Genomic DNA, 27,702 nt, shown 5'->3' on the forward strand with positions numbered 1-27,702 from the left:
ATGAGTTAGAATTTTACTTAATCATTGATATTGATTCGGTTTCGTTTTCACAAGCTATTAAAGGAGATAATTTTGCCAAATTGTTAGATGTCATGAAAAAAGAGTTAAAATCAATGGATGATAATGAAGTCTAGGACTTTGTAAAATCGCCTAAAGGAAAGTAAAATAGTTGGGTGTAAATGGATCTTTAAGACCATACTTGACTCAAATGGCAATATCGAGTAATACAAGGCTAGACTTGTTGCTAAAGGTTATATCCAGAAATATGACATTGACTATAAAGAGACATTTTCTCCTATCTCGAAAAGGGACTCATTAAGAATTATTATGGCTTTAGTAGCCTATTGTGATTTAGAGTTTCATCAAATTGATGTGAAAACTACCTTTCTAAATGAAAATTTAGATGAAGAAATGTTCATGGATCAACTAGAAGGTTTTATGGTAGAAAGAAAGGAACATATGATGTGTAAATTAAAGATGTCAATATATGGATTGTAACAAGCTTCCTGACAATGGTATCTTAAGTACAATGATACCATCACATTTTTTGGTTTTAAAGAAAACATCGTTGATTGATGTAAATACCTAAGAATCAGTGAAAGTAAGTTTAATTATAATCATTGGTCTATATGCTTACTTACAAGAGATCTGATCATCTTCAGGTGATTGGATATTTAGATTCAGATTTTGCGAATGTGTGGATACAAAAAAGAAAAAAAGAATGCACTTTTGGTTTTAAAGAAAACATCGTTGATTGATGTAAATACCTAAGAATCAGTGAGAGTAAGTTTAATTATAATCATTGGTCTATATGCTTACTTACAAGAGATCTGATCATCTTCAGGTGATTGGATATTTAGATTCAAATTTTGTCGGATGTGTGGATACAAAAGAGAGAAAAAAAAAATCCACTTTTGGCTATATGTTCTTATTAGCTGAAGGAGCAATTTCACGAAAAAGTGCGAAGCAATATATTGTTGCTGCATCTACTATGAAGATTGAATTTGTAGTATGCTTTGAGGCTAAAATTCATGTTTTATGTCTACAGAACTTTATCTCAGAACTTGGAATTGTCGACAGTATTGCCAAGCCACTGAGAATTTATTATGATAATTTTGCAGCAATTTTCTTCTGGAAGAAAAACATGTATTATAAAGGTGCTAAACGTACGAAATTAAAATATTTTGTCGTTAAAGAAGAAAAGTTCAGAAACAAAAATGTCAATCAAACACATTAACACTCAACTTATGATTGCATATCTACTAAATAAAGGATTGCTACCATAGACATTCAATGATTATGTTAAACGTGTGGGCATTAGTAGATATTATTATTGAAATCAAGATTATGTTATTTGACACTTTGAACTCATTTATTTATTGTTTCTGATTTTATCTTATGGTTCTGTTCTTATGATTAGTATATACATAAATGAATTATGTGAACCAACAGTACATCGTCTTTGATAAAGACACTTATTGTCAGACCATTATTGATTATCTTTATTATAGATCATGTTAATAGAAGAACTATTTCAGTGATACATGGAAGGAAGTATGTTAATGCAATGATGTATTACCGCCATTATCCTTTAGTAGTTTATTTGACTTGACATGATATGTTATAAAGTTTAATTTTGCGCATTATATCTATGAACGTATATGGTAAATAATGTTAATGGGCTAAGTGGGAGAATGCTAGATTTATTTTAAATATAATATTATTTATTAATATGGTCCAAGCATTATATGCTATTTATCTTTTTCGGGCATTTTTTTATTAGGCCCATTAAAAGATAATCCCTTAATTAAACGTAATGAGTGGTGTCTATAAATAGAAAATAAAACCTTAGGGATTAGTTATCACACTAAATAGTTTATTCTTCCCATCAAGAAACATAAATTAAGTCTTAAAGGAAGACAAGTGAGAGAAATATTCTCGATCATGGATCAAAGTATGTTGTTCTTTAACTAAATTTAATTCGTAAAATTATCTAGTTCAAAGATTTTGAGACTTATGTTATATACAATGTTAGAGTTTTATTGTATAATCATGAAACTAAAGTTTACAAAATTATTTTAAAAGATAAAACTTCTAAAAATACCTATGATTATAACAAAATATCATCATCTATTCGTGCTAGATCGAGATAGACTATTGTTATATCTATCAGGTTGCGATTATGGTAGATAAACATAGGCATCTAGAAAAGTATTTTTCACAAAAATAGTTTGTTAGAATTAAGACAACACAGCCAACCTTCAACAAACAATCAAAGACAAATTTTCTTCAGAATCGGCGGCTGTCAAAAAGCAAATAGACCAAACTCACCACCAACTCTGATTCCGGCCACCATTTTAAATCCCCAATCAACACCCCATTTACCGTCTCTCCGATTCAATTCCACAATCCGAACATACTCACTAAAACCCCAAATCCCATTGATACCTTTTGATCGACTTGTTTCTCCATTTCCATGGATACATTAGAGGAGGAAGAAGAATACAACTGGAGAGAAGTCCGGCTTCCGTCGCTTATCCCAGTGGTGCCGGAGCCAGAGCTAGAGAGAGAGACGGCGGAGAGACGCCGCGGGCGAGACATCCTTATCGCCGTCGATCACGGTCCCAACAGCAAGCACGCTTTCGATTGGGCTTTAATCCATTTCTGCCGCCTCGCTGACACCATCCATTTAGTCCACGCCGTTTCCAGTAACAAATTTCTCAAAACCCTTTAACATAATCAACCCAAAATCTCCATTTCATTGATTTCATTGTTTTTTCTTTTGTGGGTTTTGTTTGATCAGATGTGAAGAATGAATTAGTTTATGAGTTCAGCCAGGGATTGATGGAGAAGCTTGCAGTGGAGGCCTTTGAAGTGGCCATGGTGAGTACTGACTTATTAACACTGCTGATGTTTAGCTGCCATTAATGGCAAATGAGATATGATTTTACGGCTTTTTGTTTTTCTTTTCAGGTTAGGACTGTGGCAAGGATTGTGCAAGGAGATGCAGGGAAGGTTATTTGTAAAGAAGCAGAGAAGTTGAAGCCTGCTGCTGTTGTTATGGGCACTAGAGGAAGAAGCTTGATTCAAAGGTATAACTTAAACTTGGCAAGTTTTCTGTGGGATTTTGGTTTTCTGACTCTTATATGTATTTCATTTTGGTGTTTCTATGTTCAACTTTTTATCTGACTTGATGATGCAAGTGTTTTAGGACATGTTTTGGTTGTGACATTTAAAGAGATAAGACCAACTATTGAACCAATTCATGAACAGAGATAAAAGATTATTCAAGTATAAGTATACAAATGAAATAAGATCAAAACTAAACTAAACCAAAACATAACCTCTTGGGTGTTTGGCTTATAGATTAGGCTCATATATGGAGAGATTAAGAAGTTGAGTATAGATTTGATGTATGGATTCGTCTATTTTACTTACTAAAATTTAGAATATACTTGGGTTGAGTTTCTAGAAAGTAAATCCAAATAAGCTCTTTGACCCATGAATCCCAGAGGACAAGGTCGACCAATGAGATGTTGAAGATAAGCTTCATCATCTAGCGGGAAACAACCCTTGAGAACACATTACAATTGAATGGAAAGTAACAACACTAGAGAATGCATGACAACCTGTTAGGTTACCACTTAAGAAAGAAACACTCGAATACTCGAATTTGGAAATATATAGAAATATGTTGTAATATCCTAAGAAAAGTAACAACAACATAACCTGCCTTTTGAGAGCTAGTCTCTTCAAAAAAAAAAAAAAAAAAAAAACCAAGAAAATCCTACAAAGTTCTTCACACCTTGCTCCCCCAACTCACTCCCTTTTTTTTTTTATAACCAAGAACCCTAGCAAACTTACTAGCATATTTTCTAATATGCCCCTTACTAATAAGTAATAACCACACTAATAGTCTTAGTATTTTCACATCGCTTCTATATACTTATAAACACATTCATGCTTTTATATAAGATTATCTCTTCATACAATCAAACTCAGCTTACAAAACCTTGTGCTTGACATCTCGTAGTCAAGATATTTCCCGTAGACTTAGCTTATTGACACAATGTAGATTTGTTTTTGGCTTTGTTTTATTTTCAGTGTTTTGCAAGGAAGTGTGAGTGAGCATGTCTTCCACAACTGCAAATCAGCACCTGTTGTTATAGTTCCTGGGAAAGGTACAATATTGTAGAAAGAAGAAAAAGATAAATAAATAAAGCGGAATTATTTTGAATCCTTTCGTTGCATATTCAAAGTTTCAAACTTCAAAGTGTGAGTTTGGAATTCTGTTTTTCGTTTGTGACAGAAGCTGGAGAAACATCTGTGATTTGAATCTCAACTACACTTGGTTGAAGCCTGAAATGAATCTACAATGTCTCTTCATCAATCTCTGTTTTCTTTTTTGGTTTTAGTGTTAAAGTTGAAGGTTGTAAGAAGAATTTGATATTGTATTTATATGTTTATATATATGTAATGTATAGTACTAAATTTCCACCATCAAAGTTTACTTACTAAATATGATTGTGCTATTGTATTCGTATTTTATGTTGTGTTTTCAAATAGGTGTGATCTGTGGCCGATATAGAAATGGGTTCAATTTGAAAAGTTGATTAGTTCAAATGGGCTTGATAATATATTTATAAACCACAAAGTATAGTTTACAAACTAGTATATTAATGAAGTGGTATTGTTCGTGATTGGGGTAAACCTGATAGACCAAAAATTTGATTAATCAAACTAAAGGCAATTGGTCGGAGAGGATGAAGGCCTCAATGGAAGGCGTTTGGTTTGCACTCTTCGACAGTCGAGGTTTGTGTGAACATTTACAAAATTGACTATAGTCGGTTCGGTGGTAGTTGGGTCAAAAAATTGATTATGACCAAATCGTTATACACCCTTGTTGTTTGTCATGTCATGCAACAAATATTTTATGTATTTAGATTAGGCTAAAGAACACTTCCATTTTCAATATGTCGTCCATTTAATTTTTGTTTACGTTTCTGTTTACTAAAATAAAACCGGTTGAATCTAAGCTATTATTATTTCACTAATAATCATGTTTTATTTCATAATTTTATGATAATGTTTTCTTTGACAAAATATCATAAAATTAGACATAAGATCTACCACATCATTAAGGAGGATTATTCTTGTTTTTAGGATCATCATTTTCTTTGTACAAAAAGCTTGAATTATAGAACGAAGTGTTAGTAACTGTCTTATTGAATCATCTAAAAATAATCTAATTTTATATTCGAACAAACAAACAAAGTGGAGTGAAGGCAACAAACTAGAGGGAAAGGAAGTGGAGTGAAGTTATTAACTTTATTCTTTGTTTAAATTCAGTTTGAGTTTCGTGACTTAATTAATAACATCTATTTCATTACTTAGGAAAAATTGTACAAAAGTGTTTTTCTTTATAGGGTTCAAATGAAAATTAACCCCAAGTTTAAAAACAAATGAATCTTGGTCTTCTGTTTATTTTAGCTTCATATTAAATTACTCACTTTAGCCCCTAAAGGTATGTTGATTCCTCAATTTGCAATTTTCTTTTTTAAATCTAATCCACAGTTTCTCGTTTTGCCCGATTCCTCCCTTTTTTTTTTTTGTCTGTCGTTGTTGCTCTACAGCTAACCGCCACAAAAAGAAGAGGCCATCAACCTTGGATTTCTAAAGATTGAAGGAAATGAACTAGAGAGAAAGGAAGAAAAGAGAAAAGGTCAATTGATAAGAGTGAAAGAGAAATAAGTAGAGAAGAGAAAACTTAGAAATTAGAAGCGAACGGTGAGTAGCTAGAAGTTAGAACCAAGAAGTGAGAAGGAGATAGCCCTACACACGTGTTTTGTTGGTCATTTCATTAACTTTATCCAACAATGACGTAAGCAAAAGGTAAAAGAAAAAAACCTTGATTTTTAATAGTTATGTCAAATTTCATTTGGACCTCTCGAAAGAGCTAGCTCACACGTAAAAAAAATTCTACTGTAACGCCCCAAAATCCGAGGAACTTAGTTTTATTAGCTTAAGGGTAAATTTGGAATTTCGGGTGTTATTTAATGTGGAAGTACTTTACCTTGTGGAGATTTGATCCCATTGGATATTTGAAAAATATCGAATTGTCTAAATGTTTGGAATTAATGATTGTTTTGGTTGGTCTTAGATTTTTTTATGTGTTTTGGATACTTAGTTAATGAAGTTTAAGGATAAAATAATTATTTGTGAAGGCATTGTTTTAATTTTTTTGAAAAGGTATTTGAATTTAAAGGAAGATTTAAGTGATCTAATTGGTTAAATTAGAGAAAAAGAAGAGGAGAATAATATCAAGCTTATTATTATTATTTTCCCTTAAAAAGGAGCCTTTGGGACCCGTGCAAGCCATCATCACACTTTTGGAGAAAGAAAAAAAAAGGAAAACTCCCTTCTTGAAAAACCCTAAGCTGCCGCCGCCGTCGACCGCCGCGCCTCCACCGCCCCGTCTCCGTGTCGCCAGCCGTTCGTTCCCTGCAAACCGAAAACCCGAGCTGTGCAGTCAATCGAGCAGCCAAGCGAAACGCTCCATCGACCGCGCCTCAAGTCGCCCGACCTTCGCCGCTCCGTCTCCGCGTCTCCTCTCCATCCGGAAGCCGTCGCCGAGCGACCGCGTTCCGTCTCTGCCCTCCTCTGAACCCGAAGACGCGACCCGCGCATCCGCAAGTCCGCTACCATCCAAAGTCGACCCGACCCGCGCCTCTCCCTCACGACCCGAGCTGCCCTTTCGCGTCGAGCCACATGCGGGTCGCGCCTGCCCTGTAGCCTAGCTGCGCGCCGAGTGAGCCATGCGCGCCTCCTGCTGCAAGCCGAGTTCGCGCCTGCGCCAGTATCCGTGAGTCGAATCTTTCAGCCGAGCCGCCAGTTGATTTTCGCCTCTCCAGTCGAGCTAATTGAGCCGCCCAACTCCCTTTTAGCCCTGTTTTGACTCACATTTTTTCGGTAAGCCTCGATAGGTTGATTTTGATTTTAACCTATCCAACTAAGATTATTTTGACCTTAACTAATTTGGTTGTTGGATTAAATTGACTTAGTTAATTGGAAGCCGAGCTGGGAACTTGTCCAACTAAGTCCAAACCGAGCCCGACCTTGATCTTGGGTAAGTCACCTCAAGTGAGTTTTTAACCAATTTTCCTTGAGGGTAAATTACTAAATTGTGGATTTTTGATCCTTTAGAACTTTCGCCGCTTGGGGGAGCGTGTTGTTACTACTTGGACTTGTCGAGTAATCTCCAAGTAAGAGATTCTCCTACTAGACCTTCGTTTTACATCAAAGAAACTATATGTTTGAATTTATGGTTATGTATTAATGATGGCTAAGTACCCATCTTGGGATTGTAGAGAGAGAGAGAAAGATAGATTGGCCATTTTGCCTGCTGATTTACTTCATGGTTAGCGTAAATAGTATGTCAATGCTACTGTCTTCGTTCTAGAGACATAGTGGTAGTTGAGGATGACAGATATGATGTGTTAGGGTTGGTACGTTATGGTTGATATGTTATGGCATGAATTGATGGAACTATGTTATGCATGACAAGTTATGATGTGATTAAGGAGATGTCGTGTACATGCGATGTGTAAGGTGTATGTTAGCTTCTTATTAGAGTCGTACCCACATGGGTGTCCTTCGGGATCACCACCTTTATGACACAGACATGATGGAGAGACCCGACGGGGTCGCTCCCACTTATGACTGCGTAGTTTGACGGGATTACCAGTCTGACATTGACATTGACATAGACATGACGTGAGTGATTCGACGGGACCGCTCACAGCCCGAGCGTCTTAGATATTCCCTTGGGAATTACTAAAGACCAACTTGTCCCTAAGGGAGCACATGTTGCACGTGTTCGGGGACGTGCCAGTTCAGGGGTACCACTTTCAGGACTCTAATAAGGAGTTGACAGGCACCTAGTGGGACTAGTAGGGGGTCCCTTACTGAGTATTTTTATGCTCACTCTTTCCATTTCCATTTTTTCAGGCAGAGGCAGAGGTAGGAACAAGGGCAAGCTGGCGAGTGACCAGAAGTGATCGTGGTGGGCCATAGGGACACGCTTGCTTCCGCTTGTGTCAAAGTTGGATTTTAGTATTGCATTTTAGTTTTTCGTTTATTTTATTGGTTATTTTATTTTGTTAAAAGTAGGTAGGGCACGAGTTAGGACTTTGTTTTACACTTATTTCACATTTTCTTTGTTAAACATTTTTTGGTTATTTGAAAACTGGAGGTTTTGACTTATTCTATTTTCGAAAATTTACAAACTTATATATTCATCTGAACAGTAATGACTTCGACTTAGTATAAGGAGTTGGGTCGTTACATCTACTTACTTATTGCCTGGATTATATACTTTGTTGCTAAACAACTCATAATTATTATTAAACTAATTCCTCCATCGTAAAAGTTGACATGATCAGAAACAAAAAATAAAAATTAGCATTTAAAGAGGGCAAAAAAGAGAGAATTCGATAAGGTATGACCAAAATTTGGGACCTAAGAAAATGAAAGAACAAAATCATATCTCCCCATCCATTGTCCCAAACATAGAATCAATGAGATCACTTTGTTTTGGCATATGGACCAAATTGAAAGGTAAGTAACAAGAAGTGCATATACATCTCTTTTAGTGGTCCTCTCTCTCTCTATATATATAATCTCATCCTTATACTCAAAAGCTCTCCATTTTTCTTTTTCTTATAAACAACAACAATAATAATAATAATAATAATAATAATAATAATAAATTTATTTATTAAGTTTGATATTGAAAATAGAATTCAATTTCCAACTAGGGACAAATAAAACATTCTTCAACTACCCACAAACCAACTATACCTTTCCTCTTTTTCCTTTTTTCTTTTTCTTCCTTTTTGCCCTAGCTAGGTTTGGACTTTTGATGTACTTGAGTATTAAAATTTGTCCCATTAATTATTTAATACCTATCTTATTAATAAGTAGCTTGTGCTTAGGGGTTGACAAACATTCTTATTGCTTCAATGAGTTTTATAATGTTACATTTTTAAAATCCTACTTACTTTTTTAATCAATTTCTGCTGCGGTCTAAAATATGGTTTTTAGTGATGAAATATTTAGTCTCTTATCAAATTTGTTGCATGTTTAGTACTGGAGAAAGATTCTCATCTTTAAAAATACAACGAAAATTTTATATGTAGTCATCCAACAACAATAATGTGTTTGCCTTTGTGATAGATAAGTTAATTAGTGGCAACAAAAAGGGCTAAGTTTATATAATGAACTTATTTTGTGTAGAGATTTTGTTGGTAGGTTGATTTCTTTTTTCTCGGTTAAGCTCTCGAAAGTAAAGCTTTCTCTGCATCTAATGTTTTAACATGACTCCCATTTTTAGTTGAAACTTTGTTATTGATGTTAATTTTTAGTTTATTGAATTAATCAAATATAATAATAAAGATGTAAAACTTTTTAATTAATTTTAATAGTGATGAAAAATTAGTGAAAACTAATTTAATTACATTCAACTAATGAATGAATTGAGAATATTTAAATTTTAAAAATTAATATTTAAACCGTTAATCATAAAACTATATATTGAAATAAAAACTTGAGTAAAAATGTAACATTTTAAAACGTCTAACAACTCAAAATTGAACCATTTAATTTATTAATATCCCTACTTAATTACAATGAAAAAGAAAAGAAAAGAAAGGAAGAAGAATATGGTATATTGAGAAATACCAAATCCCAAATAAAAATTGAATTAATCTATGAACCAACAACTTTTGTTTGGAATTAATTTGAATATATATAGATTCAATAAATAAATTTAAAATGGAAGAAGAAGTTTGTGGTCCATAAACAATGTTTCATTTTCATCTTCGATGACAGAACATTGGTGAGATAAAAAGCTTGATGGTGACAACAATGGCGGCCCCCCTCCACCTTCTTCAAATCTTTGTAATTCACCTCCCCATGTTGAAGACACTTCAAATTGCTATTGAAAAAGAAAAAGGAAATTACTTACAAAAAATAAACAATTTGAATTATTAGAGAAAAATTAAAGAAATGGAAAAACAAGATAAGGAGATTAATTACAGTAATTGAAGACAAGTTGTTGTTGATCAATGGAGTTTGTGGAATTGCTAGAGAGCTTGAACCCATTATTCCAAATTGATTATCGTACGATGAACGATTGTCGCCCGTTATAGTCGGAAACATCTGTAAAGTTTTATAAAAAATTCATTTGAATCAATCGACGGTATAACAAAATTTTACTTTTTATCAACAATAAAACTATTCTCTAAACTCGTATAATATTCTATTCAATCCACCACGTAATATTCTATTATATATATATATTGTGATATCATAATACAAATATACATATAAATGTTTTCTAATAGTCATGTCATCCAAACAATTTTGTTTTTGTTGTATGGAACATGGAACCTAATTTTGTATCAATTTATATTTTAGAGTAAATTATACTTTTTGCTTTTAAAGTTTGGACATCACAAGATTATATTTTAAAATTATTCAATCTTATCCAAAGCTTTAAAAAGATCATTTAATTTGAATTTGGGTCCTTGATGTGACATTTTTCTGATAAAAAATAATTATGTTTTTTTAATATATATATATATATATATATATATATATATATACACTGATTATCCACCTTTTCGCTATAAACATTAAATCTTAGATAGATGATCATTTATGATGTCGTGTTAATCTTTTATCGAAGTCACATGTCTCTATTTATTGTTAGACCAATCTATGATAGTTAAAAATTGATTACTAAACGAGTACTTGAGGTGACTTTTTGTACTACGAGGTTTTTTTAGTATCGGTTAGTGTCTATATTGAACAACTTGTCTGTTCTACAACATTTAAATTCATAGTATATTAGAAGTTAGATAGATGATCACTATAAATTAAACTCGTGATCTCTTAACATTTTATCAAAGTTGCGTCTTTTTATTTACTACTAGACTAATCCGTAACATTTATTAAAAAATAATATGGTTACCAAACGAAAATCATAAAACGGGACTTAAAACTCGTAACTTTTTTATTATATTATTTTGGTATATGAATTAATGATTATTAATCTCACCTGTTTGGCCAAGAGGTCATCTACATTGATGAAATCAACTCTGTGATTTAGAGCAGCCACTTTCATTGATAAGAACTGCACAAAGGATAATAATATTTGAAAAAGAAAATTTTCAATATGATTTTTTTTTTTTATAATTTTAATTTGAATTAGATGAGAATTTAAATTAATATTGATGAGTTACCTCAACTTGTTGTTGGAGAGATTGAACATAATTAATAATTTCATCAAGCATTCCAGCTTTTCCAGCAATTTTGTTACACCCAGGGACCAAATTTTGCAAATACTTCATTCTTTCACTTATCTTCTCTCTCCTTGCCTGCATATATAATCTCTGCTATTAGATACAAAATTAAACAAAAATTTTAATTTTGTGGTTAGACGTAATGGAAGGAAATGATTGTTTTACTTACTCTTTCAGCAAGACTATGGCTATCAGTGGCTTGGCCTCGACGTGCTCGAACATGAAAATAATCCAATTTTTTAATTTCTTCTGAAGAATTTGCTTTTGAATTATTATTGTGTTTTTTCCATCTCTCTGTTTCCTCAGTAATCTTTGATTCTTCATCTTCTTCAACTTTTTCTTTCATTTTCTTCTCTAACTTGTCATTTTTTCCATTGTTCTCCCATTCAACATTGTTATTGTTCTGATCTTTATCTAATTTCGATTTCGTTTCTTTGGTTTTTCCCTTTCTGATCTTTTTCGGAATAATCTCTCCCTCGACAGTCGAGTTCGCCTGCAATATCGAAGAAAAGTACATGAATAAATGGTTACATATAAGGAACCGAGTTAATTAGATTTTCGGTTTTACAACGTCATTCTTCCCATGTCATTATCATTAATTCATTCACTTGCATTTTTCTTAAAATATAGCAAAACTTTCAAATAAATTATAGAAAAAATTTGTGACATATAACATGGTTGAAAATGTAAAAAAAAATTGATAACTATTTAACTTTTTGTTTTATGTTTTGGGAAAGCTATGTTTAGGAATATTACTTTGTTTTTCTTTCTTCTTTTTGCTGTGACCTACACTAATCGGACCAAAGTTTGAAAGCTACTTTAAATATTTTTTTTTTCTAAAAAAAGGTTTATAATTCAAAGGATTGATTAAAAAAAAAGGTGAAAGGCTTATAAAAAATAAGAGAAAACAAACATTATGTAGACTAATATTTTCATCTAAACTTTTACTATTATTATTAATAATTGAATATTTGATCTAATGTTTGAAATAGCAAAGAGAAGAAGAACAAAAAGTCACTTAAATTTTTTTTTTGAATCTATCAGTGATTTAATAGTTTACAAGTCATCACCTTTACTCGGGAAGAATACATCGGATTGGTTCGAAACTGTTTAGAGGAGATCTCGTACTTTGCCAACTCAGGCCAACCTCCAGGTGCAACTAAATCTTCAAAATGATCGACCCGACTTGCCGGAGTCGATACCGAAGACAAGCTCAGAGTGTCAGGGTGTGTTCTCTGTCGTTTAAAAGGAGCCGACACCGTCATCTCCGACTTGAACATGACACCAGCCGGCACCCCAAAGAAGATTAATTGATATTGAGGTAAGTAGTCTTGTGGTGTGTTTTGTTGTTGTTGAAGGAAAGTAAAGAGAGAGAGAAGAGTTATATATATATATATATATATATATATAAAGAAATTATATTGAGGGGGAAAAGAGAGTGGCAGTGGCACCGAATTCTGACAGCAACGGCGGACGTTAAAACATAGAGAGAGAGAGAGAGAGCCAACGCCATGGGCGGTGGGGCCGGTGACATGACGACCACGTGGGTTTGTGAAAAAAAATAAAAGGCCTGAATTTTATTTTACTTTTAAAATTTTAGTAAATTATTATTATTATTATCATCAAGGAACCTATCAATTTACAACTTAAAAAAAATGATATTAATTTAGACCATAAACTAACAATTATATTCTTTTAAGTCCTGAACTTTAGGAGTTACGTCGTATCAATTTATACCTTTACATTTTATAAGTGTATAAATTTAAATCTCGAATTTACATGATTATATCAATTTAAACTCTTCGTTATGTTTTATTTGGACACACTTATGAAAATTGAGAATTTAAATTGACATATTTATTTAAGATCAAGGTTTAGTTTGATACAGTTGTAAAAGTTTAGGGTTTAAATTAATACAATTATTAGTTTGGGACTTAAATTTTGATATAACTTCTAAAGTTTTTAAATTGATACAATTCTTAATTTAAAGTTTAAATTGATCATATCTAACCCATAGTTCAAAGTGTAAATTAATATTTATCCTAATCTCCTTTTTAAGTAAATTAAAGGGGAGAATTCAGTGAGAAATTTTAGTGAAATGATATTCTCGTATGAGCTTGTTTGCTGTTTTTTCCATTATTATTAGTTATTCTTTTAACTCTTATCATTCTCATATGATATCAATCATTAAATTTATACTAACGTCAATATCAAATATCAACTTAATATTATCAATCTGGTTAATGTCCCGTCGTTGGTTCATGTGTGAGGTCGATGGGACAAAGTTTTGACACTTGTTTTCTTTTTTAAGTGTAACCATAGTTCGGAGTGTTATCGATTTTTTTAAGTTTGCCATTTTTCGTTCTTCTATTTTTGTTGGGTGTTCTCTACTCTTTAGGAAGCTTATAAACGAATGTTTGTTTAATTTTAATGAAATTTCTTACTTTAAATATTAAATATTGATATGGATGTGTATTTAATTTCTACCTAATATAAAATTAACAATATATTGAAATCAACATATTCTATGTTTGATTAATATTCTCTTTTGAGATATTTACAAAGGATAGGGGAGATAATTGATTAATTCTTATATGTTCTTCATCTCGTAATTAATTTCAAGATACTTTCTTTACTAACACATATACAATCACCTTTGGAGTTGGAGATTAAATCTCTTCTGCTTGTTTGTTGTACCAAAAAGTAGAATAATTCTAACATTCTACCCCTAAATGTTTATTATATTTTGTCTTTAAATATGAGGAGAGAAGATGATTACAAAATAATGAACAAGGTATAGACAATGAATGTTTTCATAGTTTTATCGTAGGTAAACTAATTAAGTGTAGATTTCAATAATTAAAAGTCTCAAGAGACTTAAATATCGAGTAAGTTATAATAAAATTCATTCCATATCTACAACAAGTTCCGATTTAAATGTCCAATAAAATTTCAAGAACTAAACTCACGCTTAAATTTATATTGGCTGAAATCGTTTATATCTATCAATCAACTTTTTATATATATATCAATCAACATAAAGTAGAAAAAAAGTGCAATTATTTAAGGGAAAAGTTTGATTTACATTTTGCCAAATATTTGACCCAAAATTGCTAGAGGAAGACCAAGATAGGAACATGAAAAGCCATAAATTCAAAATGGAGAAGTACTTTGAATTTCAATTTTGTGTTAAAAGGGAAAATGACTTATGGATTGAACTAACATGTTGTGTTGCCCAATCTTTTTCTAGTAATTATTTTATATTTTTTTGAAAAAGAACTTGTAAAATACTTGAAGGAAATTTTATTTTTTTTTAAAATAATTAATTATCTTTCACGATAATTAATTATTATTTATCTTTCTCCAAAATAATTATTCTTTAACAAATAATTATATTTTGGATTTTCTTCCTTAATAAATATCTTTTTCTCTAGAATACAAATTATTTTTTCTTAAATAATTATATTTCAACAAATATAATTATCTTTTCCTTTCCAATAATAATTATATATATATTTCATACATATAATCAACGAACACCCCAAGCGAAAACCTCTAATTAATTAAATATTCATCCAACCAATATTTAATTAATTTTAATTACAAAAAAAATCAAATAATTCTCATTAAATGAATTCAAAATAATGCCCAATAAATTAAATTTAATTTTAAAAACTAAGGTAATTAACTCTAAAATTATCTTAATTTTGTGGACGTTACAAATCTTGTATTCATATAAAAATGAGATAGATGTTTAGTATATGTTAGAAATAAAAATAAATAATTCCATTGATATATAAGTCCTAGGATATCCTAAAGACCAATATTGAAAGAGAAAATAAACAAATAAAAAAGAGTGTGTGTGTTCATTTTATTATATTGTTGAATTAATGTCCATGTCCATTTCCATATCTCAAGGTGAGGAAGGAAATACTATCACATGATTGGGGTCCTCAAATTTTAAATGAATTTTCCATACAAATTTCATATATATATAAATATATTATTTCATTTTTCCTAGTAGAGAGTAGTTCCATACCATACCATGGTCTATATTATATGCATTTGACCATGTCCCACACACCTTACAACTACATGCCAACAATATCTCTCTTCAATTATCTTCCTTTTTTTTTTTTTAATACAATGACTTATTTTAGGTTAAAAAAAATACTTTCGATTATTCCTAAATGTTTGTAACTATAGTAAGCAACAATCTAGTTAGTTTGAAAATTTTGATTTGTGATGATTTAATCTTTGTAACTTTATATTTTGTATAGATTTAGTTTTTGTACTTTCAAATTTGTGACAATTTAATCTTGAATGTAAACTTTTTTTTATCGAAATTATTATTTTATGATGCAGACTTTGTATTTTACAGAATTATTGAGTCTCTAGTTAGTTTTCAGTTTATTTATGCAAGAAACTTCATTAAATTTTTCCACATTACAATATGGACTAAATTGTTACAAAATTTAAAATATAAGGACTAAATTGTTATACGACAAAGTTTATGAAATAAAAGACACTTAAAAACAAAGTTTAGGGAGAGATTAAATTATTAGTTTTATCCGAGTTTAAGAAGTAAAAAGGTGATTTTTAATAATTTAAGTCAAAGTATTTGATAGGTTTGAATAATTAATTTGGAGAAAGTTCTAACTGGTTATGAAACCCTAAAAGGAAGGAGAACGGGAGAGATCATATATTCATCTACCATCTTCTTAGATCTATGAATGATTCAAAATAATATAATAATTTAATACTTTGATATAACATACATGTGATCAAACATCTTTTCTATTGCATCAAATATGACAAAAAAAGGACAAAGATCTTGATGCAAATAATGAGAGCTTTATTTGTAATAAATATTTGGATGAAGGAAGGAATGGGACAACATTTTCTTTTTCTTTTTCTTTTTTTTTTCTTTTTGGCTACAAATCATGATTTGTGGTTTGGAAATCAAGGATGATTTCATTAGAATAAGCAATAGAGAGGAGTGAGAGTGAGGATTATGTCGATGGCACTCTTAAACTAAAATCGTTTAAGGACTATGTATGATTGAGAGAATTACAACGACATAAACTTTTAAGGGAAGTTACTGTAAATGATAAAACTGTTGAAAATATTGTAAAATATAGAAAAAATTCATATTCTATCATCGACAGACTTCTATCAATATCTATCAGTGATATATTTAAAATTTTTCTATATATTTAATTTGTACATATCTTGGTGCATTATTTTTGCTATATGAGTTTTTTCAAAAATATAACAAACAGATAAAATATTTAGGTTGTATGGAACAATTTCGAAAACGAAAAAAGTTCACAGAGCTACAATGAAAAATACAAAAAATGCCCCAGTCAACATGCGATTAATTGACCACTTGCACGCGTAATTCAGATTTGGTACACGATTCTGTACCCAAATCTAAACGATTGTGTACTAATATCCAAACGATTTTTTTCAAGATCATATACCAAATAAATATCTCAATATTTTTTTTTCAAGATCGTGTACCAAATAAATATGTAAACTTTAGTTTCAGGATTATACAATAAAATCCTAACATTGTATATAATAATAATTGTCAAGATCTTTAAACTAAATAATTTTACGAATTGAATTTAGTTAAAAAAAAAAAAACATATCTTAATCCATGAATAATTTTCTTGAGGAATTGTGTTTTCTCTTACTTACCTTCCTTTAGAACTTAATTTAGGTTTCTTTTCGAGACAGGAGAAAAGGTCTCTTTGTAGTCAATGTTCTCTTTCTGAGTATAACCTTTGGCAACAAGTCCAGCCTTGTAACGTTCGATATTATCATTTGAGTCAAGTATGGTCTTAAAAGATCCATTTGCACCCAACTCTTTTACTTTCCTTAGCTTTAGGCAATTCTTCAAGGTCCTAGGCTTCATTATCATTCATTGATTTTAACTCTTCTTTCATAGCATCTAACCATTTGACAAAATTATCTTCTTCAATGGCTTATGAAAACAAAACCAGATCATTATTAATATTTAAGTCAAACTCTAACTCACATACAAATAAATCACATAGTCATCAGAAATAGTTGATCCTCTTTGTCTTACAGATCTTAACTCTGTTTCTTGTGGTGTCTCTCAGTTACAGGTTCATTTGTTATAACATCATTATGTGGTTGCTCTTCTTGTAGATTGCTAACAGAGTCAACAAACTACAAGAACAACAACTTGAGAAGAAGTTATAGATGAAGGAATTTTCACCCTAACTTCTTGAATTTTCACTTTACGTGGTTCCAAACTCCTACTAATTACGTCATTCTCAATAAACCTTACATTTCCAGTTTCAACTATTCATGCACATATATGGTTAGGACAATAAAATCTATATCCTTTTGATTTTTCTAGATAACCAATGAAGAAACCACTGACTGTTCTTGAATCTAGTTTCCTTTCGTGTGGATAATAGATTTTTACTTCCGCTTAACAACCCCAAACATGCAGGTGTCTTAAACTAGGTTTCCTTACTGTCCACAATTCAAAAGATGTATTTAGAATTGACTTATTAGGAACCATGTTTAATAAATATTAAGCGGTTCTTAATGCATTCATCCACAAGGATACAGATAAAAACAAATTAATTAACATGCTTCTAACCACATTCATTAATGTATGATATTACATCCTTTTGTAACACCATTTTGTTGTGGTGTTCCTGGTATTGTGTATTGAGCATTTATACCATGACTTTCTAAGAATTTAGAAAATGAGTCAAAACAATGTGCTTCATAATCATATTTTCCATAAATTTATAAAATCCTTGATATTTTTAATATTGTAATTGCGGACTTGATAACATGTTTACTACAATTATTCACATAAACATTAGGCTCAGTCTATTTAATCTTTCCCAAGCTTTATAGAAAGATCTATCCTCATCACTGCTAGCAGCTGAAGTAAGTGTGTAACAGGTTTCTCACTTAAGAGTGTCAAATAATCAAGATCGAAAACTCTAGGAATGAGATTGGATTTGTTTGCACCAATCAGAAAACTTGAGTCCATTAAATTTGATTATAGATGTAGCATACGAATGAGTAGAAATAAAACTTGAAATCGATTCGAACCCAAAATCAAGGTTATATAAATATAAAATCTTGAAATTTTGGAGACTAAATTGAAACAAAACTCAAATGTCAAAAATAAACATATAATATCTTACAACATATAGACCAAATAAAAAAAACTTAAAAAAAAAAAAAAAGAAGAAGAAGAAGAGGAAAAACATGATTATTGTTGTGCCTATTTTTCACCTTTGTTGCTGCCATTCACTGCACAAGATATAAATTCCCACCCTCTCTTGTTTTTGTTTGTGTTTGGTATTTGAATTGACCTCAATCCACCAAGTGAAATGCACTCATTCTCTTTTGTTCCAACTCTATTTTCTATTTATCATCATACACACCATGTGTAAATTTCAACTAAAGTTTCCACCTTTATTAGGATAGGACCACGATCGGGGAAAAAAATTATTAAAATATCATTTTGGCCCTTATATTTTGAAGTATAGATTTGTTCAATTTTAGTTCATATACTTTTAATAAATCTTAAGAAGTTTTTAATTAATAATATACTTTGAAGTTTGTTCAATTTTAGTTTATATATTTTCAATAAATCCTTAAAAAATATTTTTACTATAAATCTTGAAAATATATCACATATTGTATTTCCTTCCTAAAAATTAACTTTGATGGACTAACTTGAGATTTATCGAAAGTATAAAAACTAAAATTGAATTATTGAAAATATATGGACTAAAATTAAACAAATTGAAAGGTAGTCTAAACACCATCTTTGAAAATTTCAAAGTGAATTAATTTCTAGCATGTTTGCTTCTTTTTTTTTTTTCCATCTTATACCATGCTTAACTTTACCCATATGGCTTGTCTCAAGACAACTATGTCTTTGGTCCAGATACTAAATAAAATAAATACTATGTCGTTAAATTGTACGTTAGACTAATGTTGTTGTTGCTATTGAATTTTTGTACAAGTTATATATTGTCATGTAGCTTGGGTTAGGAGTAGCTTGGCAAATGTATGATGAAAAGTGACGTTGAGCTCGCCTCGAGGCATCGTTAGGATACTCGTATGTGGTATCTACCGATCTAATGCTTAAGCTCACAATTTTTTTTACGATTTCTACCCTTTGCATTTCTCATTTGGCTTTTTATGAATATGAAAGTAATAGGAAGAGTTCTTGATTTTTACAACCTTGGAAACATTAAAAAGCCATTTGGGACACAAACTATCTTAAGATTATAATAATAAACTCTTGCCACAGTAAATACGATTTAAAAGTTTCCAATTACCTATTATGATATTATTTCAAAATCCTCCTTTGTTAGAATTTTTACTATTTTATATTTATTATTTTTTTATGCTTTGTTACGGTATTTACCATTTCCTTTTCGAACTAAAAGAATCAAAACCCCAAACGTAAACTATTATACTCCGACTATATTATAACTATATTCTATTATGTGTTTTAAAAATCCCCTCTTTTATTGGGCATTGTAACCCCAGCCCAACAAAAATCCTTTTTAACTTTCTAAGCCCAAGCCCAACCCAACATGTCCTTATTGTTTGAGAGCAAAACCCACGAAAATATCTTATATTTTGCTATTCTTCTTGTCATCCCTATATGATAATATGACAAGTCCATATTAACTCTTTTTTTGTACGACACTCATATTGTCAATATTAATTCAATAGTAGCTATTAAGATCTCTAAATCAATCCTCCATAATCAAATCTACCTTGTTTTGCATTACCCACAATCTGAGGTAAACTTTCAAGTTCAAATCAATATGATGAGCATATTCTATATAAGCATTTAATCCATTCTTTTGAACTCTTTCTAAATGCCTTATAATTAATAATCGTGAATAATACTTGAAGCTTTTGTTTGTATCTTTGGATTAGTTTCAGACTGTAGCTACCGCAAACAATCTTCAATATGTTATGTTTGTTTGGATCCTTAGCTTCTAAGTTTAATTAAAGTGTTGCATGCATATTGGATTTTCATTATATAACACAAATTTTCAAATTTACTATATTCATCCCAAAATCTAATTTCTTGGTTGATTATTTTGTATAAAATCACTCATTAGCATTTCATTTTCAACATCTTATCACAGTTGTCACTTCATTCAAGTATTATTCAATAATGAAATGTGCAAGGTTGCATTTCTTCTTTTTCATTTTCATAATAAATGAGGTTAGAGATTTAAATAACGTTTGAACTCGTGTTATTAAGAATTTAGATTATTATTGTTGGCTATTGGTCTCTCAATCCCAAATTAATTCATTTTAGTTAATTATTAATTAATCAATATTTTGATGATAACCAACTTGATTTTATTTATTAACGATTCTAATACTTTTGGTGAGTTCATTGAGTAAAGCTCGAAATTACGATTCCAACACAATTTGAATCAACTAAATTGAAGCTCAAACAAAGATGTTATAACCAAATGAAGGTTAAGGGAAAAAATGCCTAGTGACAAAATTATCACCAAATCAAGGAGTGATATTTGGAGTGTTGAAAATGTGACATTTTGTGAAGTTTATTTGGTTTTAAATAGAAAAGGATTTTGGAATTTAATTGGTTTTATTTAAAAAAGAAATTGAAAAAGAAAATATAATATTATTATAGGTTTGTGTCTAACATCTAGTTTTTTTTTATGGACGGGGACTTGTATGTGCTAGGTTTAAGAAATAATTTTATAAAGATATATTATTATTATTATTTTTATTATTATTATTATTATTATTATTATTATTATTATTATTATTATTACTATTATTATTATTATTATTATTATTATTATTATTATTATTTTGTGTCTAACGTCTAATTGGGTTTGTGCCCCTTAGTGAAATTTAGTTGGATTTTAGATTTCAACCTCTCATCTTTCTATTTAAAGATATATTGTTCTCCGAATAATTAAGACATACATTTGAAACAACGATTACATACTATTTTTTAATCCTCTCCAAAAATTCAAAAAATTCAAAGTTTCAATTGTCTCTCTCCAAACTTTAAGTTCTCTTCTCTTCATCTTATTCTTGAGAGAGAAATTTTATATTGTGAGAATTGATTTGTTGAGTGCTGTAAATTTGTGAAACTACTCTTTAAGAGAGTTTTTCTTGTCTTGTTCTTCGTTTCCAAATCCATTTCTATAGGAGTTGTTCTTAATCTTTAAAAAGAGTTGTTTTTTACAATTTGATCGTGATCCAATCGTTTACCCTTGAACTCGTAAAACAAATCAGTCTACCAGTTATCTCTAATCTGTTGAAAAAGCTAAGACATAAAGGTTTTAGTGACATACTAAGAGAAACTTGGAAAGTAAACATAGTAGGACGGTTGTGTTAAACCACTATAAAACCTAGGGGTACCGGTGTAATTAGGTTAGGTTTCCTTCAAAATCGATCCGACTCGAAAAGTATGGTTAATTTGGTAGTAGAGTCGACCTGACTCGGCCCAAATTCGGGTCGGGTCGTTTTTTTTTTCCCTCCTCCTCCTCCTCCTTCGTGTAAAAGTAAAAGTAGAACCCTTAAACCCTTTATATCTTCGTCACCAAGTAAAAGTAGACATTCTCACAATCCCTTAAATTCCCCTTACAACCCATTCAATTTAATGGATTCGAACAACAACCATGACTTTATTCATTTCTCCATCTAGCTTGCGAAGATGTATAGTATTCTTTGCCGTCTTCCTAGAATTAAATCAACCACTTTCAACCATTGCATCATCAAATAATTTTCATCATAATCATAACAAGAATCAATCAAATCCGATCTCAAAACAACATTACATTATATGTACAAAAACCAGCAGTCCACTTCCCAAAAAAAAACAAACAATTGAAAATCCAAATTCATCCACCCCTTTACATTACACACAAACACGATCAATTTCTCAATAGCTAATTAAGAAGGAAAAAGAAAAACTATAACAAAATAGGAAAATAAAAAATAGATTTCTCGAAAGTTGTCCAAATTATTACTTATGAGCAGAAAGTTGATTAATTTACTTAATTGGGAATGGTTGTTAAATAGATTTCTTCTTCTAGGGTAGCCAAATTAATTATTGTTAGTTAATATGATTGTAACGCCCCAGTAGATTAGAGTTCCATTGTTCACCTCAAGAGTAGTTTATTTTTAAAGTGGTTATGAAATGAGATTTATTTTGACTTACACTTAATTAAGGTTAAAATTTTCCTTGGTTGGGTATTTAATTGTTGAGGTTTAAGGGTGAAATAAATTAATTAATTGTGAAGCAACAAATTAATTAATGCCTTGGAAAGGGTCAATGGTGGCTTTAATGAAGAGAGAGAGAGGAGAGTTGCCATTGGACTAAAGTAGAAAAGAAATTAATAATAAAAGAAGAAAAGAAAGTAAATTGGTGTGGATTTTATTTTATTTTTATTATTCTTTTATTCTTTTAAAAAGGGGGGCATTGGGAGGCGTGAAACTCATCACCTTCCCAAGAAAACCCTAGCCCCACTTTGCTCCCACCATAGCCGCCGCCACTCTCCGCCGCCGCCGCACGCCGCCGCACGCCACCGCACGCCACCGCACGCCACCGCCGCCAGCTGCAAAATAACCCTCGGACCCGGCCGTACTAGAGCCGAACCACCATCCCAGCCGCGCCGCGTCTGCAAGCCGAATCCGGAGCCGCTCCTCATCCGCGCAGCCGAGCGCCGTATCTGCAGCCAGCCACGCCGCGCCGCGTAGATCCGACGCAGCGCAGCCGGAACTCGTCGAGACAGCCGAAGCCAACCAGCCGCGCGCCTGCAAGTCGAAACCGAGCCGCCGCCGAGCTTCCAGCCGCGTCGGAAAGATCGAGCAAGCCGATCTGTGCAGCCGAAGCTCGCCGCGCCGCGTCGATCCGAGAAGTCCAGCCAGCCGCGCCGCTCCGATCGAGCCGAAGGGAGCCGCTTCGATCCGCGCACAGCCGTCTCCCGCAGCCGCCACTCGAAGCCGATCCGCCGCGCGTGCCTCCAGCCGACGAACGAACCCGGAGCCGCTCCACGCCCGCGCGCCCGAAGCCGAAACCGAAGCCGCGCCGCGTCCAGCCCTCTCCGCGTGTGAGCCGCGTCCGCGTGGGAAGCCGCGCCGCGCGCTTCCGCGAAGCCGAGCCGCATCTCCTCCCTGTTGCAAGCCGAGCCGCACGCGTAGCCTCCTGTACCGAGCCGAGCCGCGCCTGCGCCAAGCCGAGCCGATCCCTTTCCTCTTCCAGCCGAGCCGCCAGGACTAATTTGGCTCCTTCCACCTAATTTTTGGTAATTAAATCAATTATTTTGGGCATTATCCAGTAAGATTCAATATTTTGGGCACTAGTTAATTTAATTTGGAATTAAATTAGATCATTTTTCCTTAAGGGACGTCTTGGACCAAGTAAGTGCTGCAGCGCGGGAATTCTTCAGCAGGGGGGGCTCGAGCACTGCAACCTCTCTAGGGTAAGTTATTTCAAATGAGTCTTGAACCGATAGTCGTTGGCGACCTAATTACGAATTTTGGCATATTAAACAGTTAGGACCTCGTCGCTTGGAAAGCGTACTGCCTCGCGGTTAGGACTCGTCAAGTAAATCTCCAGGTAAGAGATTCTACTACTAGCTCCATGCTTAGAAACATGAGATGATGTATACTCCAATTTTGCATGTTGAGGATTGAACGGAACGATGCCTGAAATCAATGTTAGTATGATGTAAATGACGGTATGGTTACACTATAGCCTGTTATGTGTGGCGAGAGCTGTTATAGCTATACGACGAATGTCGAGACGGAGAGGGCAGAGATGATTTATATGATATGTTATATGCTGATGCCATGTGTATGTATACTGCCATTAGGGTACCTGTTAGCTTGATCTGTTAGAGTCGTACCTGCATGGGTGTCCTTCGGGATCACCACCTATTGAGGACTGTGTGGTCCGACGGGACGCCAGTCTAGCATGGATATAGATATGACTCGAGTGACTCGACGGGGTCCTCGCATCCCGACTGTCCTAGGTGTCCCCCGGGGCACTGAAGACCAGAGTTACGTTCCTACGGGAGCGCATGATTGCACGTGTTCGGGAACGTGCCAGAGATTGGGTACCAGTTATCAGGACTCTAACAGGAAGTTAACAGGCACCTAGTGGGACTAGTAGTGGGTCCCTTACTGAGTATTTTATACTCACTCTCTTCGTTTTATGTTTTCAGGTAGAGGACGGAGCAAGGGCAAGGGCAAGCTGGCGAGCGACCCGAAGTGAGACCGTGGAGGGCCATAGGGACTACCGCTTCCGCTTATTCTTATTTCAGATTTTTGCATTTGAATTTGAGTACTTTTCATCACTTACCATCTTTTATGTAGATAGGGCCCGAGTAGGATTTCAGAACGCTTTTACATTTTTGCATGACTACCTTGTTTAAATTTTATAAATAAAATTTCTTAAACCGTATGCGTTTTGAAATTTTTTTATGACTTAAACCACTTGTTCTATATTTGGTAATGACTTCGATTCAGTATAAGGAGTCGGGTCGTTACAATGATCTTGATTCATGAATGTGATCCATTTAATTTTTTGAGCTCGTCTTTTGATTCAATTTCTTATCGTTGTGTTCTACGAATAGAATCACATTGCTCAAGTACTTAAGGTCAAATTAATATTTATTTTTCTTTTTTCTTTTTGTAATTGTCAAGTAATTTGTTGTTTTTCTTATTTGTTGTAATTGTCTAGTAATTTGTAAGATGGATTGTTCAAAGTAATTTTATGGTGGACAAAAGCTTGAATCTTTGCATTTCAATATTCCACCACCACGTCTGTCTAATTGACTATTGTAGGTTAAAATATAAACCTAATTATATTTATATGAGAAATAAATACATCCTAGCATTTATCAAACTATATATATAAAAGGGTAATTATAATAGGTAGCAATTTTTAGAATAATTATTAAGTATGTAGCAATATTTTAAAAAAATTGCAAATATAGCAAAATCTATTAGTGATACACTTCTATCGTTGATAGACTCTTATGGTTTATCAGTGATAGACCAACATTTGCTACATGATCTATCAGTGATAGACTCCTATCATTGATAGATTTTGACATATTTTGCTATATTTGTAATTTTTTTAAAATGTTGCTATATACTTAATTATTTTGAATATAATTGTTAAATTTGCAACTATCCCTATATAAAATTCTAAATTTTACTATCGAAATGAACATCACTTCATTCGTATAATATTTGTATTATCAATTTTAAAATTAGTCGCATAAAAGAAAAAGATAAAATTTTAATTTATAATTAAAATGGATACAATATTCTATAAAATTTGAAGTTTAAATAGATGAATATAAGGTTTCAAACAATTAATCAAATTTAGCCCTACTTCTTTTTTTTTTAATGGTTTATTAATTGAATTGGAATCCCATTATATATATTAAAAAAGTATTTGTAAATTGATATGTTTACCCATCAAGCTATTGATTTCTTCTTTGTCTTTTTTACAACGACATGCTTTAATGCTTTGTTGTTGTCTTTGAAGTTTGTCCATGTGGTCAAAACGAAATGCACGTCTTTTAGCATTTTAGAAGAAATTATTTAATATCCATTATATACTTTATCTACTTTTATTGAAAATATGTGCTGAAATATCTTTTTATTGAATTTGTCAAACAAATAACATTACAAAAAAATTTAAAGGTGGACCAGTGTTTGCCAACACGATAGATAAGCAAATCAACTAAAAATTAAAATATATCTCATTCATTACAAGAAGTGGGGAGACTCCTGATGCACAAAAACGTCGATGGAAGTGGTAAAGACGTCAAAAACAAATTTCTGACGTAAAAAGGAACCCGTCGAGAAGACCATCGGAAGAAACGCGTCAGGAGACCGATTTCCGACATGTCACCAACAAGGCATCGGGAATAACCTTCTCCTGACGTCTTTGATGTGTTGGCAATAAGTAATCTCCGAAGTCCACATTTCCGATGTCATCTATGCGTCGGGAATAACTACTTCCAACGTGTTTATATCCGACGTCGTCCATGCGTTGGGAATAACTATCCACAACGTGACGTTTGCAGCATATTCCTGACGTTCATACAGCATTGGAAAATATTTTTAATATGTAATTTTTATATTTTAAATATATAATTTTTATTTTTTTCTGAAATATTTTCCTGTAATGTTTTTCAATCGAGTCTCTATTTCATGAAATATTCACATTCGTTTTTTATTCAATTAAAGAAAATTCAAAATAAATTTGTAAATTACGAAATACAAACACAAATTCAACAAAAAAATTTAATGTTCATAATACAAAGAAGTTCAAAAAATGTAACAGCGTTCATAATACAAATAAAAAATATTCCTCATTAAAAAAAAGCGCAGAGAAAGTCGTACGTCTCCTAACGACCCTCGTACGCCATTCTATACCGCCGGTTCTACAATGATACAAAAGTGGCTAAGTTTAGGACATATATATGCATATCATCACTATATACTGTCATTTTAAAAACTTAAAACTAATGAAAACATATATACGTACCGCAAAACTAGGGATCATGGTGGTCCTTGTTGTGCCCGAGTCATGTCTTTTATCAACTTCCGCATTCGTTCCACTTCTGAAACTAACCCTTCATGATTTCTTGTCTATTCTTCAATCTGTTGCATAACTTGATCAAACTTAGCCTGTAATTGAAGCTCTACTGTGGACTGCGGACATGACGTTATGGAACTGCTCGCATTGGTCGTCTTGCAGGCCTTCGGCTTAGGTCCCCAATCAAGGCCTTTTGAGTAGCCCGGTCGTCTACCCAACACCATCTCGTATATCTCATCTCCAGAAAGTGGTTGACTACCCTCTGGGTAGGCTGGGACTGGAGTTATAACATTTGATGCTGTAACAAATTTAGAAACTATCTTAGTAAGTAAAAAATATATTCTATATTAAAGAGGAAAAATAAGAGCAGAAGTGTTGGTTGGATAACTTACATGTGCATCCTCCGCAACCTGGGACACGAACATCTCATCTCGAACGTGTGTTTATCGGAATAACTCCACACAATCGACCGACTCTCCTCTTTACTCAGCGAGCTCGTGCTGTTGTTATAGAAACGACTTTGACCCGTTGCTATAATTGTAAGGTTGCTTCTGTCTAGCAACCTTGTTCGTTTGTGATTGCTCCTGCATGAAAATAATTATATTCTTTATTTCTTATACATATTAAAAGTTGAAATCATAATTAACCATGACAAACGGTTCAGCTGCTCACCTGGAATGCATGGCTCATGTTGTA

At 32.5% G+C, this 27,702-nt stretch overlaps 2 protein-coding genes across 2 annotated transcripts; one reads left to right on the top strand and one right to left on the bottom strand.

Moving 5' to 3' along the window:
- Positions 1-2,209: 2,209 nt before the first annotated feature.
- Positions 2,210-4,546, top strand: LOC103499676 (uncharacterized). The gene is made up of 5 exons (XM_008462719.3): positions 2,210-2,708; positions 2,804-2,883; positions 2,974-3,092; positions 4,105-4,181; positions 4,310-4,546. The coding sequence occupies exons 1-5, from the start codon at positions 2,477-2,479 to the stop codon at positions 4,333-4,335; spliced, it is 534 nt and encodes a 177-aa protein (XP_008460941.1). The 5' UTR covers positions 2,210-2,476; the 3' UTR covers positions 4,336-4,546.
- Positions 4,547-9,632: 5,086 nt separating this feature from the next.
- On the bottom strand, positions 9,633-12,735 carry LOC103499675 (transcription factor bHLH63). Its single transcript, XM_008462718.3, has 6 exons — positions 12,434-12,735; positions 11,533-11,856; positions 11,304-11,438; positions 11,120-11,194; positions 10,096-10,218; positions 9,633-9,994 (listed from the first exon to the last, which is right to left on the bottom strand). The coding sequence occupies exons 1-6, from the start codon at positions 12,641-12,643 to the stop codon at positions 9,827-9,829; spliced, it is 1,035 nt and encodes a 344-aa protein (XP_008460940.2). The 5' UTR covers positions 12,644-12,735; the 3' UTR covers positions 9,633-9,826.
- Between the last annotated feature and the right edge of the window lie 14,967 nt (positions 12,736-27,702).

Source organism: Cucumis melo, chromosome 11 (genome assembly GCF_025177605.1).
Source record: "Cucumis melo cultivar AY chromosome 11, USDA_Cmelo_AY_1.0, whole genome shotgun sequence".
In the NCBI taxonomy this organism is placed as follows: Eukaryota; Viridiplantae; Streptophyta; class Magnoliopsida; order Cucurbitales; family Cucurbitaceae; genus Cucumis; species Cucumis melo.

Bases quoted from the DNA above. Each gene is read 5' to 3' on its own strand.
- LOC103499676 (XM_008462719.3), top strand. From the start codon at position 2,477: ATGGATACATTAGAGGAGGAAGAAGAATACAACTGGAGAGAAGTCCGG. The intron at 3,093-4,104 runs GTATAACTTAAA...TTTTATTTTCAG, and splicing joins GGAAGAAGCTTGATTCAAAG to TGTTTTGCAAGGAAGTGTGA. The intron at 4,182-4,309 runs GTACAATATTGT...CGTTTGTGACAG, and splicing joins TGTTATAGTTCCTGGGAAAG to AAGCTGGAGAAACATCTGTG.
- LOC103499675 (XM_008462718.3), bottom strand. From the start codon at position 12,643: ATGTTCAAGTCGGAGATGACGGTGTCGGCTCCTTTTAAACGACAGAGA. The intron at 11,195-11,303 runs GTAACTCATCAA...TCCTTTGTGCAG, and splicing joins CTCTCCAACAACAAGTTGAG to TTCTTATCAATGAAAGTGGC. The intron at 10,219-11,119 runs GTGAGATTAATA...AAAACTTTACAG, and splicing joins ATGACCTCTTGGCCAAACAG to ATGTTTCCGACTATAACGGG.